Raw genomic sequence first — 15807 nt, 5'->3', positions numbered from 1 at the left:
AGAATCTAATGCATAAAATTTAGGGCAATTAAGTGAACTGATTCTAAATGATTTAATTTCTCTTTCGAAGCCAACTAATAGAGACTAAAGATGAAAACAGCATTCAGTGATTAAAAATTGAAAGATGCTTTTTGGGTAGGGGAAGCACAGAAATTGTAACTCTAGAATTAAGCAAAGCCTAGGTGAAAAGACTGTATTTTCTCTAATATCAGCATAGATTTGTTAGAATCCCAAGTGGTAAAGACTTCAATTTATTTGCATGAATGCAGAGTTCAATAAGAAAAGACTCAAATTCAGTGGGAGTAAAACTGCTTAATGATTTCAAATATTGCTTGTAATGTATTAATATAACAGGTTTGAATATCTATAATGGAGTCTCTTTCATTTTGTTCTTAAGGGTGTTCTTCAAGCCACTAATGCTGAGCACTAGGTATGAGCTGAAGTACCCTAAGAGGAAAGCACTTTAGGTTAAAGCACTCTTTCTCTCAGCCCCAGGTTAAAAGCTATTTCAGGATTCTGTTAAAGGCATTCTTAGGTCCTCTGCTTCAGCTTAGAAGTGGCTTTGATGAGAAGTGCTTTGAGGCAGGTAAAGGATTTTATAATAAACCATATTAAGACCCGAGAGCCTTGTGGTTCTGTGGAGCACCGAGGGTGTGTGCAAGCTGTGCTTAGGGATTCCCATTCTCTGTAGGTTGTTTCAGAGCAATGTGGCTCACTAGTTACTCTGTGTAAAGAGACAGAAAACCAGTTCCAGCAATGTAATTGGAGAGAAGGGATTATGTGCCCAAATTAGAAGGCCGTGATGCACACATTTCTGAAAAACAAGTTGTGTTTTTTGAGTTTCTACTCAAATATTGTGTGCTTTTCACTTTTCCAGCTCTTATTGCAGAAAGAGACAATTCAAAGGCATTTTCAAAACACCGTATTCTACCCAAAATTTACCCACAAAATAGAATGACTAGCTATCCCATTGTGAGAGGCCATTGTGCATCTTGCACATTTTCTGGGTCAAGGCTGCTCTTCAGACCCTATGATTACCAGGGCAATGGGACTTCTTATTGGGATGCGAAGGCGCTATAGAGATGGGATGGGCACATGAGTTGAAAGTGTCTGTGAGCAAAGAAGGATGGCAGAATGATGTCTACCACCCTTTACGTTTTCCTGTAAGTGTTGATGTTAGCTGAGGTACTATTTGAGAACTTGATAAAGTCAATGAGAGTTCTAAGAAAGGACAAAGTGTCCATGTACTACAGCTATATCCTGGGGGTTAGGAATGAATCCCGTCAAGGAAAGAGCTTCAGATACAAAGAAATTTCTCACCTTGTGAGATTCAAAGCTTCAGAATGAAGCTATGGGTCTTTGAAAACCATCTGCACATGCGCATGGGAAAGAGCAAAGAGCAATCTTCTTGCATTCTCTGTTGCACACAGGATCAGCAGGAAGGATCAAGCATGCAAGGGCACCTGGAGGCAGGCAAACAGCTAGATTTCAAGGTTGCTGTTTGCCCAATTGCAGTGATTTTCTTTCTTTAGGCAGTGGGTAAACAACAATGTCCAAAAGAGAAAGAAAAAAAAGGACGTGGGGCGGGCATATTATAGTCTTCATTCTAGGCAATGCACTCTAGTAACTCCTATTGGGAACTGGGAAATTGTGTTTCTGCAGGAGAGAGCCATTCACACAGTTCTGTTAGGATTTTACAAGAATCAAGTAAAAATAGGTTACAGCACCTGATGCCAACAGTTTAGTGATACCTCTTCCCAATGTCTTTCCATCAACCTTCTAGAGGAGAGGGTTGTGCTGGCTATGCACATGAAATTGCTGAGTTAGAATATTCCTCTGTAGCAGGGTTATAAAGGCTGATTTTGCAGAAGGGAGGAACAACTTAATCATCTTTGTGACCCCAGTAGTTACATATTGTTTGATCCATGGTAAGTCCTTAATAAATGTTTTAAAGTAAATGAAATGCTAAACAAACAAACAAACAAAAACTTCAAACAATAGCAAAAATGCACAAATAATTCATAAGAGCTTGTTTAGCTTAGAATGGTCCAAAAACACCTACAGCAAACCAATGTTAGCATCAAATACTCAGCATTTTATCCCAACCAATCACTGTGCTCTCCAGGCTATCTCAAAGTAGCACAACTCAAATGTCTTGTCCATTTCTTTCTCCAGAGTCCCAATATTTTAACTCCAAGACCCAGCATAAAGACCACAGAATAAAGGAAACATTAATCTTTCCCACACTTTCTGCTTGTAATTTCCCCAAAATTTGTGACCTGAATGCTCCTTAGAGCATCTGGCATTTAACATACTACACTATATTTTTGAACATCTATCTTCCTCGCTCATGTGTTTTATGGAAGTTTGTACCTACTAGTAACACAATGCTTCAATGTATACATCTCAGTAGGCAATATGAGTAATAATCAAAAGTAAAGCAAAAAGAAATGCAAGCTCCTCCTCTTATTCAGTATGGAGATAGATAATCCCTTTACTAGTGGAATGTCATAAAGATTGCACCAGGATTAATCTGTGTTGACAAATTCAGAGTGTGTTCTCTATATCAGGAGAACGTTATACTCTGAAAGATGAGACTTAGAAATAGAGCATAAAATTAGTAGTCAGTATTTGTTACAGTAAATGCTCTTTATAAAATGTCAACAATCCAAAGAGATATTATTTGGAATGTGTGAAGACAGACAATTTCATCACCTTGCCCAAATTTAGAAAACATGTAAGCAGTAAAGACAAAACTAGACTTCAAACTTATTTTAAAATTCATTAGTCTTGATGATTAAAAAATGCACTGTTTTCCTCAATAAAAACAAAGCAAAACAAAACAAAACACGACAACAAAAAATAGGATTGTCCTCTGACTAGCATAGCAAGAATCTTGGTTAACATGTATCTCATCATTACCTAGCACCCCATCAGTTCTCACACTCAAGGAGGGAAATCAGTGTTCAGATATGTAATTATTTCAAGTGTGCCTAACACTGCAAAACTAAGTATAGCTTTTGTGACTATTACTTTCTTTCAAAAAAGAGACAAATATTTTCTTAGCTGTCCTCTGGTTCTGGGTCTCAAGTCTGGTTATAATGGGGACAGCAGGCTCAGGCCTTTTCTAACAGAAGCTATTTATGACCTTTAGTGGGTATGCTGATTAACCAATACAGATTCTTAATCCAACTTTCAGATAAGTGCCAAAGATACCTGAGGGTCAATGGTCATGTCTATAGTAGCTTCTTGGAGATTAGTATCTGGGCTACCAGGAAGTAGCCTCAGAGAGAGCCTTCATCAGTAGCTACTTTATCAAAAGTTTACACAGATTGTAGGTATAGATAAATGTTCCTTTGGCCATATTTGGAAAATCTTTCCACTAGGACTTTACCTTGAAGTGCTTATTTCTATCCATAGAATTCCCCAGGCTATGTGTATTGTATCCCAAATCATTTTTCACTAAATTATTTTGTCTTGAACCAAGTAAGTCTATGTGGTTTGTATTTATCATCACTCACCTGTGACTTGTGGTCTTTCACCCTCCTCTGGGGCAAAGGCATATTTCCTACTGTGATATCCTGGTCCATAAAGCAGGGTTGTTTTGGTTTTTTTTTTCAGACACAGTCAACAAGACAAAAAGGCAGTCTACAGAATGGGAAAAGATATTCACTAACTCCACATCTGACAGAGGGCTGATCTCCAAAATTTACAAAGAACTCAAGAAGCAAGTCTCCAAAACACCAAATGATCCAATTAAAAAGTGGGGTACAGAACTAACTAGAGAATTCTCAATAGGGGAGACTAAAATGGCTGAGAGACACTTGAGAAAGTGCTCAACATCCTTAGCCATCAGGGAAATGCAAATCAAAACAACTCTGAGATACCATCTCACTCCTGTCAGAATGGCTAAAGTCAAAAACACTGAAGACAATTTATGCTGGAGAGGATGTGGAGAGAGGGGAACACTCCTCCACTGCTGGTGGGAGTGCCAACTCGGACACCCACTTTGGAAATCAGTATGGAAATTCCTCAGAAAAATGGGAATCAATCTACCACAAGACCCAGCAATTCCACTCTTAGGCATATATCCAAAAGATGCAAATTAATACAACAAGGACATCTACTCCACTGTGTTCATAGCAGCATTATTTGTAATAGCCAGAACCTGGAAGCAACCTAGATGCCCCTCAACTGAATAGTGGATAGAGAAAATGTGGCACATTTACACAATGGAGTACTACTCAGCAGAAAAAAACAATGGACTCTTGAAATTCACAGGTAAGTCAGCTCTTATATTTAATAGTCAAGTTGGCAATACTTTCTGCATGTCACTGTGGCATCTTGAGTTGAATTGCACCAACCTCATTACATACCTGCCCATTTATACTTCTATGTTTAACTGTATATTGCCAACCAGTATGTTTTCCTCCATATTACTCACTCAGCCTACAAGCATCTCACTGTGTATGCATGACTGGACTGGAATTCTGATGGGGGAATTCCTTCTGTATATATGTTTCTCTCATTGATTGATGAATAAAACACTGATAGTCAGGAAGGAAGTATGGGTGAGACTACCAGACAAAGAGAATTCTGGGGAGATGACTCAGAGAGTGAATTGCCAGGGAGATGATGTAGCTACTGGGAAGATAAGACCATGTAGAAATAACTAGATTAATAGTTATGAGTTAATAATTAAGAGAGAGCTAGCCAGTAAGAAGCCTAAACCATCAGCCAAACAGTTTATAAATAATATGAGCCTCTGTGTGTTTTTTTGGGCCTAAATGGCTATGGAACTAGGCAGAACAGAACCTCCATCTACAGAATTCAATACATTATTCAGGCTAGCACAAACTGAGAGATACACCTGTCTCTGCCTCCCAAGTGCTGTGCCGAGGTTAAAGGCATGCACTACCATGCCAAGTCTGGAAGTCCGATTGATGAAGGGTTTAATCTGCTTGTTTCTCTAATATGTTTTTTAATTTATCAAACATAGACAAAAATAGGCTCTGTTCTTTTGGCATGTCATTTGTCTTTAAAACATTGAGGTCTTGTCAAACGGTTTACATGATATCAAATAGTTCATACCAATTAGTTTTTCAAGGTAAAAGTTGGAACATTCTTAAAGCCTTTAGTGCATTTGAAATGTGGAGATACACAATGCTGTGCTCACACAAGACAATGTATGATGGAGAGCAAGGATAACGGCTTTTCTGACACTTAGCTTATTTGGAATCTCAAGATATTAAGATATCCTCTGGACATTATTTTCAAACCATCTACTTTTTTATTTCCCAGCCTCTAGGCATGTGATAGATTCCTTCCTTGTGAGGTTAACTAAGGCCAGGCTTATTCCCACTCCATCTTTTCTATTTCTCCTATGAATTTGAGTTATAAGTTCAAAGGGACATGTTAGAAGTGATATATTCTAGTTAACGGCCTTCACATGTGTTTAACTTGGAAGACATCTCCTCTAAAATTCCCCTCCTGTCTAATATGGTAAGATAAGAAAATCATTAAAGTGTTGGATCTCAACAACCATTGAAAGAGATTGGAATTTGTCTTTTGCTCTGTTTTTAAGAGCAGCGTGTCCTATGGAAATATCAGTCCTGGTGGCAGGTTCTTAGGTGACTGTCTGCACAAACTATCTACCACAACAAAAGCACAATCCAACAGTTGTGTACTTCTCAAAATGGTGTTGAGCTAAGCAATCTCTAGCTGTAGGGATTATAATTCAAGAAAAATTCAAGAAGTAAGTAGTATCAAGATTATACTTCTGAACAAAGCTTAAGAATTAAATGCATATCTGATTTTCTTACACATATTAAACAAAACATTCATGATTTATTTTGGTTCATAAATTAGGACATTGTTTATGCTTGACTTTCTTGCATGTCTGAGCTAGCATATAATTTTATACTAAAATTATTGCCCAATATAGTTGAAACTCTTGTTTAAAACTAGGCAAATAATTGCTGTGAAATTGGGAATATGTTAATGGGTTCAGTGATTTAGATTTTTATCTCAAAATTGTAAAGTGAGATTGGTATATATTGTTCAGTTTATACTTTCTCAGAAAATCCCGATGCTTTCCCAGTTAGCTGTATGAAGTGTGTGTAACATTTTAAATGGAATATCAAAGGTAAGAGAGGAGAGATATTTAAAGATAGAGTACAGTTAAGGCAGGGAATTGTATATAAAAGGCCTAGACTCTTGAAAAAATGTCATAGAAGGCATGCATTATAAACAGGCATTTCTAATAAACTTTAAATACTTTTAAATTCTTTTCTTTATTGGGTCTTTTCCCCCAGCTACTATTAAATTGTGAAAATGTATTCAATAGAATTTGGTTTGTATAAGGTATAGCTAATTTTAGGAGGAAGAAAAATTTTCCCTATTCCTCTTCTACATTATTCTCTTTTTCTTGTCTAAGAAGAAAAATATTTTGGACATGTTTTTAAATGAAGAAAACAATAATAACATTTCCCAGGGAATTAAGGAAGTGAAGATGAGGCTTTGTTTAACTTATCTGTGATAAGACACTTTGAGCCTCTGGCTTTTATGAGTTAAAGGAAGGGATATACACGACAATCCAACCCTTCTATTATGACAGTTTATGCTTCCTATAGGTTATTTAACTCAAATGCCTGGGAAATAGACACAATTACCACCTTCTGGAATGCTACTTAAGTTAAACGTTCCCTGCAGATTAGAAACCTACTGTACAAAATGTAACTTATTTTATGAAGAATTATTTCTTCTTTAAGCTCCTGAATATTTTTGTGCAATTTAAAATTTAGACAAAGATTACTTGAAAGTAACTATAATATAAAAAGGAAAAAATATTTCCCACAGTACTGGAGTCTGTTCCTAAGAGTTCCTATGTCCCATGCCCGTGCACATTTTAATCATGCACTCTTTCAGCTGCTATCAATTTAAAACCAATGAAACTCCCACACTGAGTCCATTTGAGCAGTCAATTTTAATATCTCCAGGCATCTGTAGTTATTCTGAATGGGCTGCAAAAGTAGAGCTAACAAGTTAAGCTCTAACCATAAGTCGGCAGAGGCTGGTGAAGCATACGTCAAGCACAGACAGTTAGTCAATACTCCAGTGTGAAAAACCAGCTAGCCACTTTAAGAAGAGCAATATATTCATAATGTGTTCAGCAGTCTGTTTTATATTTCTTTCTTGATGGCTAAGAGTTCAGCTCTGTCCACAACAGGGTGGCTCTCAAGCAACCTAGGAAATACATATAAAGGAAAGCTGGTTACTTTTGTGATCTGTATGTAATGCTTAGTAAAATGAGAATAAAGGATGAGGGAATGTGCCTTTTGTGACTAAAACTCTAGAAAGGAGTCTTAAATGGTTGCTTTTGCAAGAAAATAACCATATGTTCTGGATCCTTGAGCACGGCCTCTACTTCAAATATTATGTCACTATCAGGCCATGTGTCTCAATGTTGTGTTTGAAAAACATGGCTGCCAGAAATACCTCGATCTCCCTCCCAGGAGTGACTGCAAGGCAGGATCTGCCTCCTGCAGACAGAAGACGACATTGAAGGAGGAGTATTCCAACAAGATCAAGGCAGTCACCACTTCCATCAAACCGTTTCTAACTTTTGGGCAATGGAGCCCTGGGGGAGGGAGTGCAGGGTGTTTATGACATTTAGTCTCTTTCCCAGAACTCTTTTATGTACTTTTATCTTCAAAAAGAAAGAACATATTAAAGAGGCATAACTGAGGAGGAGCAATACTACATAAAGTTTATGTTTTCCGATCTGCTGCCCCAGAAAGTGATTTGATAGAACATACTTGGGGCAACACGGATCATTTCAAAATATATCTGAGAGATATACCTTTTCATATTGTAGTCTGACTGGCACGGGAGAGACAGCTAATTGTGATTAGTCAAATTCTGATCAAACATATTGTCTTCCTGCCACAGACGAAAGTAAAAATGCAGGGAACTATCATTTGCGATTGGAACTGTTTTCCTAATAGACGGATTTTACAGGAGCTAACTGACTTATTTTCTTTTTTAAAGCTGGTTCACACTATGTTGCCCATGCTGACCTTGGGCACCTGAACTAAAATGAGCCTCCCATAACAGCCTCCAGAGTATCAGGGGCCCAGAGCATTCACCACTACACCTGGCTTGAGGGCGGGTGATTTTAAATCATTAATAAGGTAGGGCAATAAAACAAAAGAAGTTACTTTATTTAGATAAAATGCTGATGTAATTTCTTTATTTTTGTTTTTGGAAATTTATGGGGTATTGGTGATTTATTATAGATCTGGTAATTTATTATAGATATGAATTTGGGGGTGTTTGTAAGCCAAACTGTCAGTGATGGTAAAAGATATTGAGAACACTCCCTTAATCTTAGGATATGTCAAGATGAAATGTTGACATCAATACTTCCTTGTTTGTAGCAGTCTAGCACATCTGCTGAACATTGTCCCTGATGAGATACTTACTGTGAGAACTCTGGTGTGGGTGATTTTTTAGAGACACACTCAACATACGCATACTATAGATTATTAAATCTTATTTATATCATGCATAGGGACGGGGTGGACCCAGATTCTTAGAAATGTGTCTGGCTGCACATAAAATATTTATTTCTATATTTGTTCCTTCTATAGATCAGGATAAAATTATGTTTTAATCTCCTGGAATTAGCTAGATCAAAATAAAATGAAATCGCAACTAACACTTTATATGAAGAGTGGAGTTATAAAAATTATATGTGGAAAACTCAGTATCTAGAACTGGCTTTGTATCTTACTCACAGGTCCACAGAAGTCGTGGGAAGGAAGTTTTGAATACTGGCAAAGGCCATATGCCTTTTAATAGAGGAAAGATTTAGGATATGTGATGAGAGGCATGAAATAATCATGAAATACTTTTCTATAAGGGAGCAACCTTCTGACACCTGAAAGAAATATCATATCAGCCTGACTTTTAGTCATCTGCAATTAGTCAAGAATATCATTTGGAGAGTGTTATCCACTTTGGGTTTTAAAAGAAGAGATTGTTTTAATTATAAACTTGTATACACAGATCTATACATGCATACACACACACACACACTTTGAATTAGTGTATACAGTATGCTAACAACACGGCATACATTCACAGGATGAAGCCTAGCACAGTACTACCTATTACTACTTTCTATTTTAGTCCTCATCTTCAACTTCTTTTGTTTTTATTTTGTGTATATGGGTGTTTTGCTTACATGGATGTCTATGTACCAAAAGTGTGCAGTTCCTTCCGAGACCAGAAGGTGTCAGATCATTTGCAACTACAGTTATAGATTCTGGAAGTCACCAAGTAGGTCCTGGAGATTGAATTTGTGTCTTCCAGAAGAACACCTAGTAGTCTTAACTACTGAAATATCTCTTCAGCCTCTCTAATTTTTACTAACAGAAACCTGACAGTCTTCCAGATGGAAGACTCAAATATACTATTCCCATTTGGTAATAGAATCCTAAAGAGTATGTGTCAAAATTCTAGATATAATACCAGTGTTTTCTGTCAGGGAATTGGGCTTGGAAGTCATTGACTACACCTTCAATACATTTTTGGTCATGGATCTGGATGGAAGAATATGTATACATATATCTTATTTTCTCAAATAATGTTACATTCCGACTAATATTTGTAAGAAAAGTCTCTTCCCATAAGAAAATAAATATTTAAACCACAAGCAAACCAATTTGTTTAAATGGCTCATTGTTTTTTTTCTTACCTAACTAGGTATTTTCCTTTCTGGATCTCATTTTTCTTTCATTGTCCCAAGGTTGATATGTTTTTAATATCCCATAAGACCTGATCATTTCCTCCCTGGCTAACAGGCTGTTAAAAGACACAGGCTACCCAGGTGCAGGATTTCCAGAATTTCCCCATTTCTCATGGTAACCCAAATTTTACTATTGAACAAAAGCTAGCTATGTGGTACTCTATCACCAACACATTTACTCCTAAGAGCCTTTAAATAACAGAAACTGCCCAGGATCTATTAATGCAAAGGAACCAGGAAGCTTGTAGGCCAAGATAAAGAAGCTTAAGGTTGGCTATTAATTTTGGCTAATATTAAATCATGACATAGCTCACATATAAGGATCACAGTTCAATTATGAGCCATAAAGAAGTTTGAAGAAAAGAAGATTTATAAGATATTTTTAAGCACATTAGTGCATATTGTGGAAGCTGTGAGACTGCTTCATGCTCAAGTAATGACAGCCCCACGCCCTAGTGTATAAATCCAAATACAATTATTCTCAGCCTGATAGTGAGAGGTGGCAAGAGCATGTCTCTACTGAAAACTGCATTGCACTGATGGTTATATAGATTTTTTTCTGTAATTAACAGCGTGATAATAAGGCTATTCTGTCATCTATAAATTCTACCAAATTGTTGAAAAAATACTTTTCTTTAACTCAATTATTTTAGTATTCATAAACACACCTGGGAAACACAGGACTGACTTCTATTTGCAGTATGAAAGGTGAATATTTCTCTATTTCTCAATGTAAATGATATCTTTTACAAAAGCACGGTGCCATTTCAAAGACATTTTCTTCTCTGACAAAAATTTTAAACAATTAGTTGTACTTGTGTGGGCAAATACTTCAGTGTCCCTGCAGTTAGCCAACATGACTCAAGTGAAGATAACTGATAAAGAAACAAGCACATGTCACCTTAAAAACAAAGATTACAATCTAAAATGAATTAGAAGGGTAAGCTCAAGCTCTCAGCTCACTTTTCTCAAAACCAGTAGATTCAGTGTCCTTGCCTTCCTAAGAGATTTGTCAGACATTTTGAGCAAAATAATTGACTTGACAGAGACACAATGAAATAAGCAAACAGGTCTAATCAAATGAAATGAAAGACTCCAAGAATGATAATATTTTAAAATTAAAAAAAAAGAGTCAAAACTTCAAAGCAACAAAAATTCTAATTTATGTCTTGGCATAAGTTAAAGAAAAACCACGCACATGTATGCAGCCTTAACTTAATGGAAAGGAGCACACTAAGTGACAGTTCTGTCATTAGTGACCGTGGCTGAATGAGTGCCAAGTTTACTCTCATGATGTGGAAAAGAATGAGATATGCAAAGAGAACAGAGAAAAAGAAAGAAGTCCAGATAAAGAATTATTGCCAAACTTATAAAGACTGAGGGTTAAGACTGAGGATTCTTTCAGAATAGGAGAAAAATTAAGATTGGAAAAACAATTCATTCTGGTGATCTAACAGTAAGATAAGGGCTCAAAAGAGGAACAGGACACACATGGGAGGAATGTGTCAACACCGAAACAAAAAAAAAGCCTTTTAGAGTTGAAAGGAATCACTATCCTTGGGATTAAGTGCTAAGCAGAATAAATTAGACAAGTGTTGCCAACTATATACATTATCTTGCTTATAAAACTTAAACACAAAACACCAAAAGATTTTCATTTGATAGAGAAAAAAGCAACCATTACTGTGTAAAAGGTGAACAGTTATAAAAGTTTCTGTCTTATAGTAGTGGGATTTTATATCCAACTGAACTACTGGTACAGTATGTGAGCATTAGCTGGGTGGGGGAAAGAACTTAGTAATAAAATGCTTTCATAGTATGAACAAGGCTCTAGGTTTGATCCCAAGCATATCTAAGCATCTCTCTCTCTCTCTCTCTCTCTCTCTCTCTCTCTCTCTCTCTCTCTCTCTCTCTCTCTCTCTCTGTCTCTCTCTCTGTCTGTCTCTCTCTGTCTCCTGTCTCTCTGTCTCTCTGTCTGTCTGTCTGTCTGTCTGTCTCTGTCTCTCTGTCTCTGTCTCTCTCTGTCTCCTGTCTGTCTGTCTGTCTCTCTCTCTCCCTCTCTACCTCTCTCACTCACACACACACACACACACACACACACACACACACACACACACACACACAATGAACCCAAACGAACAAATACAAAACCTTGCCCTGGTAGGCTTGGTGGAAGTTGGAGGTTTTGTTTCAAAACAAACAAACAAACAAACCCCCAAAATGGTAGCTATATTGAATGTGTTTTCTAAATGAGTTAATGATTCCTGTTTCATAGTAACAAAAGGGACTAGAATAAGTAGTAATCATACGGTTACAGGAGAACAAATACAATCCAGAACATAGAGAAAATGAGAAGGTGTTGAAACAGCATTCCAAGCTGAGGATTCTTTATGAATTTAGAAGATATCCAGAGGAGAAAAGCAGGGGTGGTAGAATACAACAGAAAGACAGGTGAGAAAGCATTCAATGGCATAAAAGCCAAGATAGCAAGACAAAAAGAAAAGAACTGTTGTGAGGGGGATCTGCACAAATAGATAATAATAAAAAATAAAACAGGTTGATTTTAGCTGGTGAAACTTAACCTTGGGCAACACAGACATTATCTCTCAGGGAACTCATCAGCCATGACATTGTTTAAGACCTTTAAGGATGTTAAGGAAAGACATCATAAAAGATACAAAAGATACTGAAAGACTAGTCAACATTAACAATATGAAATTTTGGCAGACTAGTCTGCACCCACACAACAATCACACAGATAAGGAGCTCACCTCCAGCAGATCTCTGAATTGAAAGCAACGTGGCTTCCCCTTAAGAGCAAAGTGGGAATGGAGCTTGAAATGTTCTTAATAACACACATTCTGAGTTTCCTCTGTTATCTTTGAATCTTTAAATAGATTCATATACTAATGAGTAAATATGGAAGCAATATGGTATTAATTTCACTTGGGTTCTGTCCATAGTAAGATGAATAAAACAATTTTCTAAGCACACAGCTCTATTATTTTTATACCCAGGAAGTCCTAAATGAAGCAACAAAAGCCCCAACACCAAATAATTGTTACCTTTTCTAAAAGCTATAAACCCAAATAATTCCTATTCATGAACATCAATGCTATTATTTAAAAATTTACAACAGAGAAACTTGGGTGAACCTAAAGAGCTATCCAGTTCCATAAATGAGTTGCAGTTATGTACAGCACACCTACTACCCCAAAATGCACCTCATTGCTCACAATCTATATATTGAGCTGATTATAATTTTGTGTCCAGTGAGCACCTAGCTCATTGTAATGAACTCATATGTCTGAAAAGGTCTCCTTCCTCCCTTAGGCAATGCAAATCCATTTGGGCAATTTCAGAGGTTATCTGGTGGCTTGCCATTTTATAATATTTGGTATCACTGTATTTTCTCAATAACTCTATTAAAAATATAAAATTCCTCCAATCCAGTGGCTTTCCGGATCCAGATTTTAGCCTGTGCAGTTACATTCTTCCAGGTCTCAGTGACTCAAAACATAGGTTTTGCATAAGTGGCTTGTGACTGTGTGTGCTTTGTGGACACCACATTGAGTACCACAGTCTATAAGGTACTAGCTTCTGACCACACAGTGGTGTTCAGTGAGGATTGGCTAAAGTCAGAGTTCAGTCCCCTCTACTATTGGAAATAAGTACATAAGAGAGGGAACACTGGAAAGTGGCCAGGGTCTTGACAAATCATCTCTGGGTCTGGAGAATCAAATGCAGGAAGGACAGCTCACCTAACTATGGCTGTGGGTCTGATGTCTACATCTAGGTCAGCTTAAAGACTGTAATATGAATGCTCCTTTTAAATGTAACACAGAGTCATTTATAGAGAACATTAGCACTCTTTCTCAATATTCCTTCCCTTGAAAGATGTTTCCTTTCTTTCTTTTTTTTTTACTGGTGAAATTAACAGTTTAACTATTCATTTATTTTATGTAATTTTCTTAACTGATTAAAATTTTCATTTTACTCTCCCCAACTCTGTTTTAACAATGAAAATTGTGCTGAAGTGCTGAATTTTAATAGCCAGATACTTTAAAAAATTGGTTTAATGCCATTTATCTAGCTGAAAAAAAATCTCAGTGAAAGTCTTGAGAAAAGTTCATAGATAAAATTGAAACAAGCCAGGAAGTGACTGCATTTGCATAACTTGATCTGTATTTGGAAAAAAAGATGCCACTGAAGACAACAATGGAAGCTTATCAAATCAGAATTACACATAGATTTTCCATAGCTCTGCTAATGAATACTGACTCATGGGTGAGCTATGGGGAAACCTCAATGGAGCTCTAGATAGGAAAGCTGGCAAACATCAGTCAGTATGACTGTATTAGCATTGGCTTCTAGTTTGCCATTCTAGAGGGTGTTGCTGCGTCTAACTTGCTCACCTGATTGGAGCCAGATCCTACCATTGAATTTAGAAGCTGTTCATTCTACTGCAGTCACAAAAATAATCTAAGCTATAGATAAAGTTGACATTCCCTGAGATCAAATGAATTTTCTAAATCTCTTAACCAGGTGTATAACTTACACCTGAATCTTTCTAAAATCAGATCATCCACAGGATGGATTCAAAGGTAGAACTTACTGAAGGCTACTAAATGAAGCTGAGTTGACAGTGTACTAAATGCCCTCCCCAGGTGTGCATAAGTATTCTCATTTAACACATGGAGAAGCTGAGGTTCATGAAATTCACTTCTACATTGTCAACAGGATTAACTAGTAGATACAAAGCCTGAATTCTGATTGTAGTAATACTTGGAACTGTCTTTTCAGTCTCATTGCTAGCATAGTTTAGGATTTTTTTCTCTATCTGAGATATATTTTGCAAAGGTATCTCCTTTTCCTTCATGCTGAACTGTCATCCTCTAGGCAACGCTGTCTTTCTTTCTAGCATTTTACAAAACTCTGGTTTCAGTGACTAGATACCATTATTTAAGTCAGGAAACATTGGACAGTGAAAAGGGCTACCGATATTAAGTATGCTGGAGCAACAGATATAAACAGCAGAGGCCCCATGGGAACAAGCTGTCATTCTCACGGTCCATCTCCCAGGACATAAATTCTCTGTCTCTGGTGCAGAGGACAGGTCCTCTGAGGCCAACTCTGGGTATTTCTTTTCTCTATCATCTCACACCACCAACTTTATTTACTCCAGGGTCATTTTTCTTCCATTACAGAGTAACCCATGAAAACTACACCATCCCGTACCTTTAATGATTCCCTTTTCTTGCAAAGTTTTCAGAGAAGGTCTTCGGGAGATGAACTTCTTCAGTCTGCTCTTCACACGGTTTTTGTCACTTGTATCAGAAGCACTGTGATGCAGCCGGAACACTAAGGGTTAATGACAAAGTCAAAGGTTTTTTTTCGTTTGTTTGTTTTGTTTTTTTTTGTTTCTTTTGTACAAGTTTGCTTATGATTATTACTTTGTGTAAAGACAAATGTGAGACAAGTTACAGAATGACTACCTGGATGACAGCCAGGGCCCGTCTATCTAGGTAGGATGGAGGAACACAATTTGTCTACACCAAAGCATTGTATTATTGTAACCCAATGTGCAAGAGAAAAGGGCTAGCTATATAGCCCCTATTTCCATTCCCTTATGTTTAACATAGAAACCTTCCTCTAGATGATTCCATTTTCTTGTATCTGAGAACAAAATTACAGTCAGAGAAAAATAACCTAAACTGGAAGATCTCTTCAGCTCTGTTAATTTCCAACAATAGTGATTGCTTGCTTTAACTATATAAGGTGTAGTTTGTTCTGAAAGTTTTGTATGCCCAAGTAATTTTTTGTGGGGGTTTATGAGACAGGGTTTCTCTGTTTTGGAGGCTGGCGGTCCAGCCTGGATTCGAACTCACAGAGATCCGCCTGCCTCTGCCTCCCAAGTGCTGGGATTAAAGGAGTGCGCCACCACTGCCCAGCCCCAAGTTATTTTGTTCCTCTTCTTTTTCATATGAACTCATATG

At 37.1% G+C, this 15807-nt stretch overlaps 1 protein-coding gene across 1 annotated transcript in view; it reads right to left on the bottom strand.

Annotated features, from left to right (window-relative positions):
• The window catches only part of Arhgap15 (Rho GTPase activating protein 15), a 591993-nt gene that overhangs the window by 232487 nt on the left and 343699 nt on the right, over window positions 1–15807 (bottom strand). Inside the window, exon 9 of the mRNA XM_013112601.3 lies at window positions 15050–15172. Within this exon, the coding sequence (XP_012968055.2) occupies window positions 15050–15172 (123 nt within the window). The remainder of the gene's footprint in view (window positions 1–15049; window positions 15173–15807) is intronic.

This window comes from Mesocricetus auratus, unplaced genomic scaffold (assembly GCF_017639785.1).
Source record: "Mesocricetus auratus isolate SY011 unplaced genomic scaffold, BCM_Maur_2.0 Super-Scaffold_100004, whole genome shotgun sequence".
Classification (NCBI taxonomy): Eukaryota; Metazoa; Chordata; class Mammalia; order Rodentia; family Cricetidae; genus Mesocricetus; species Mesocricetus auratus.
This window is presented reverse-complemented; position numbering and strand designations above follow the sequence as displayed.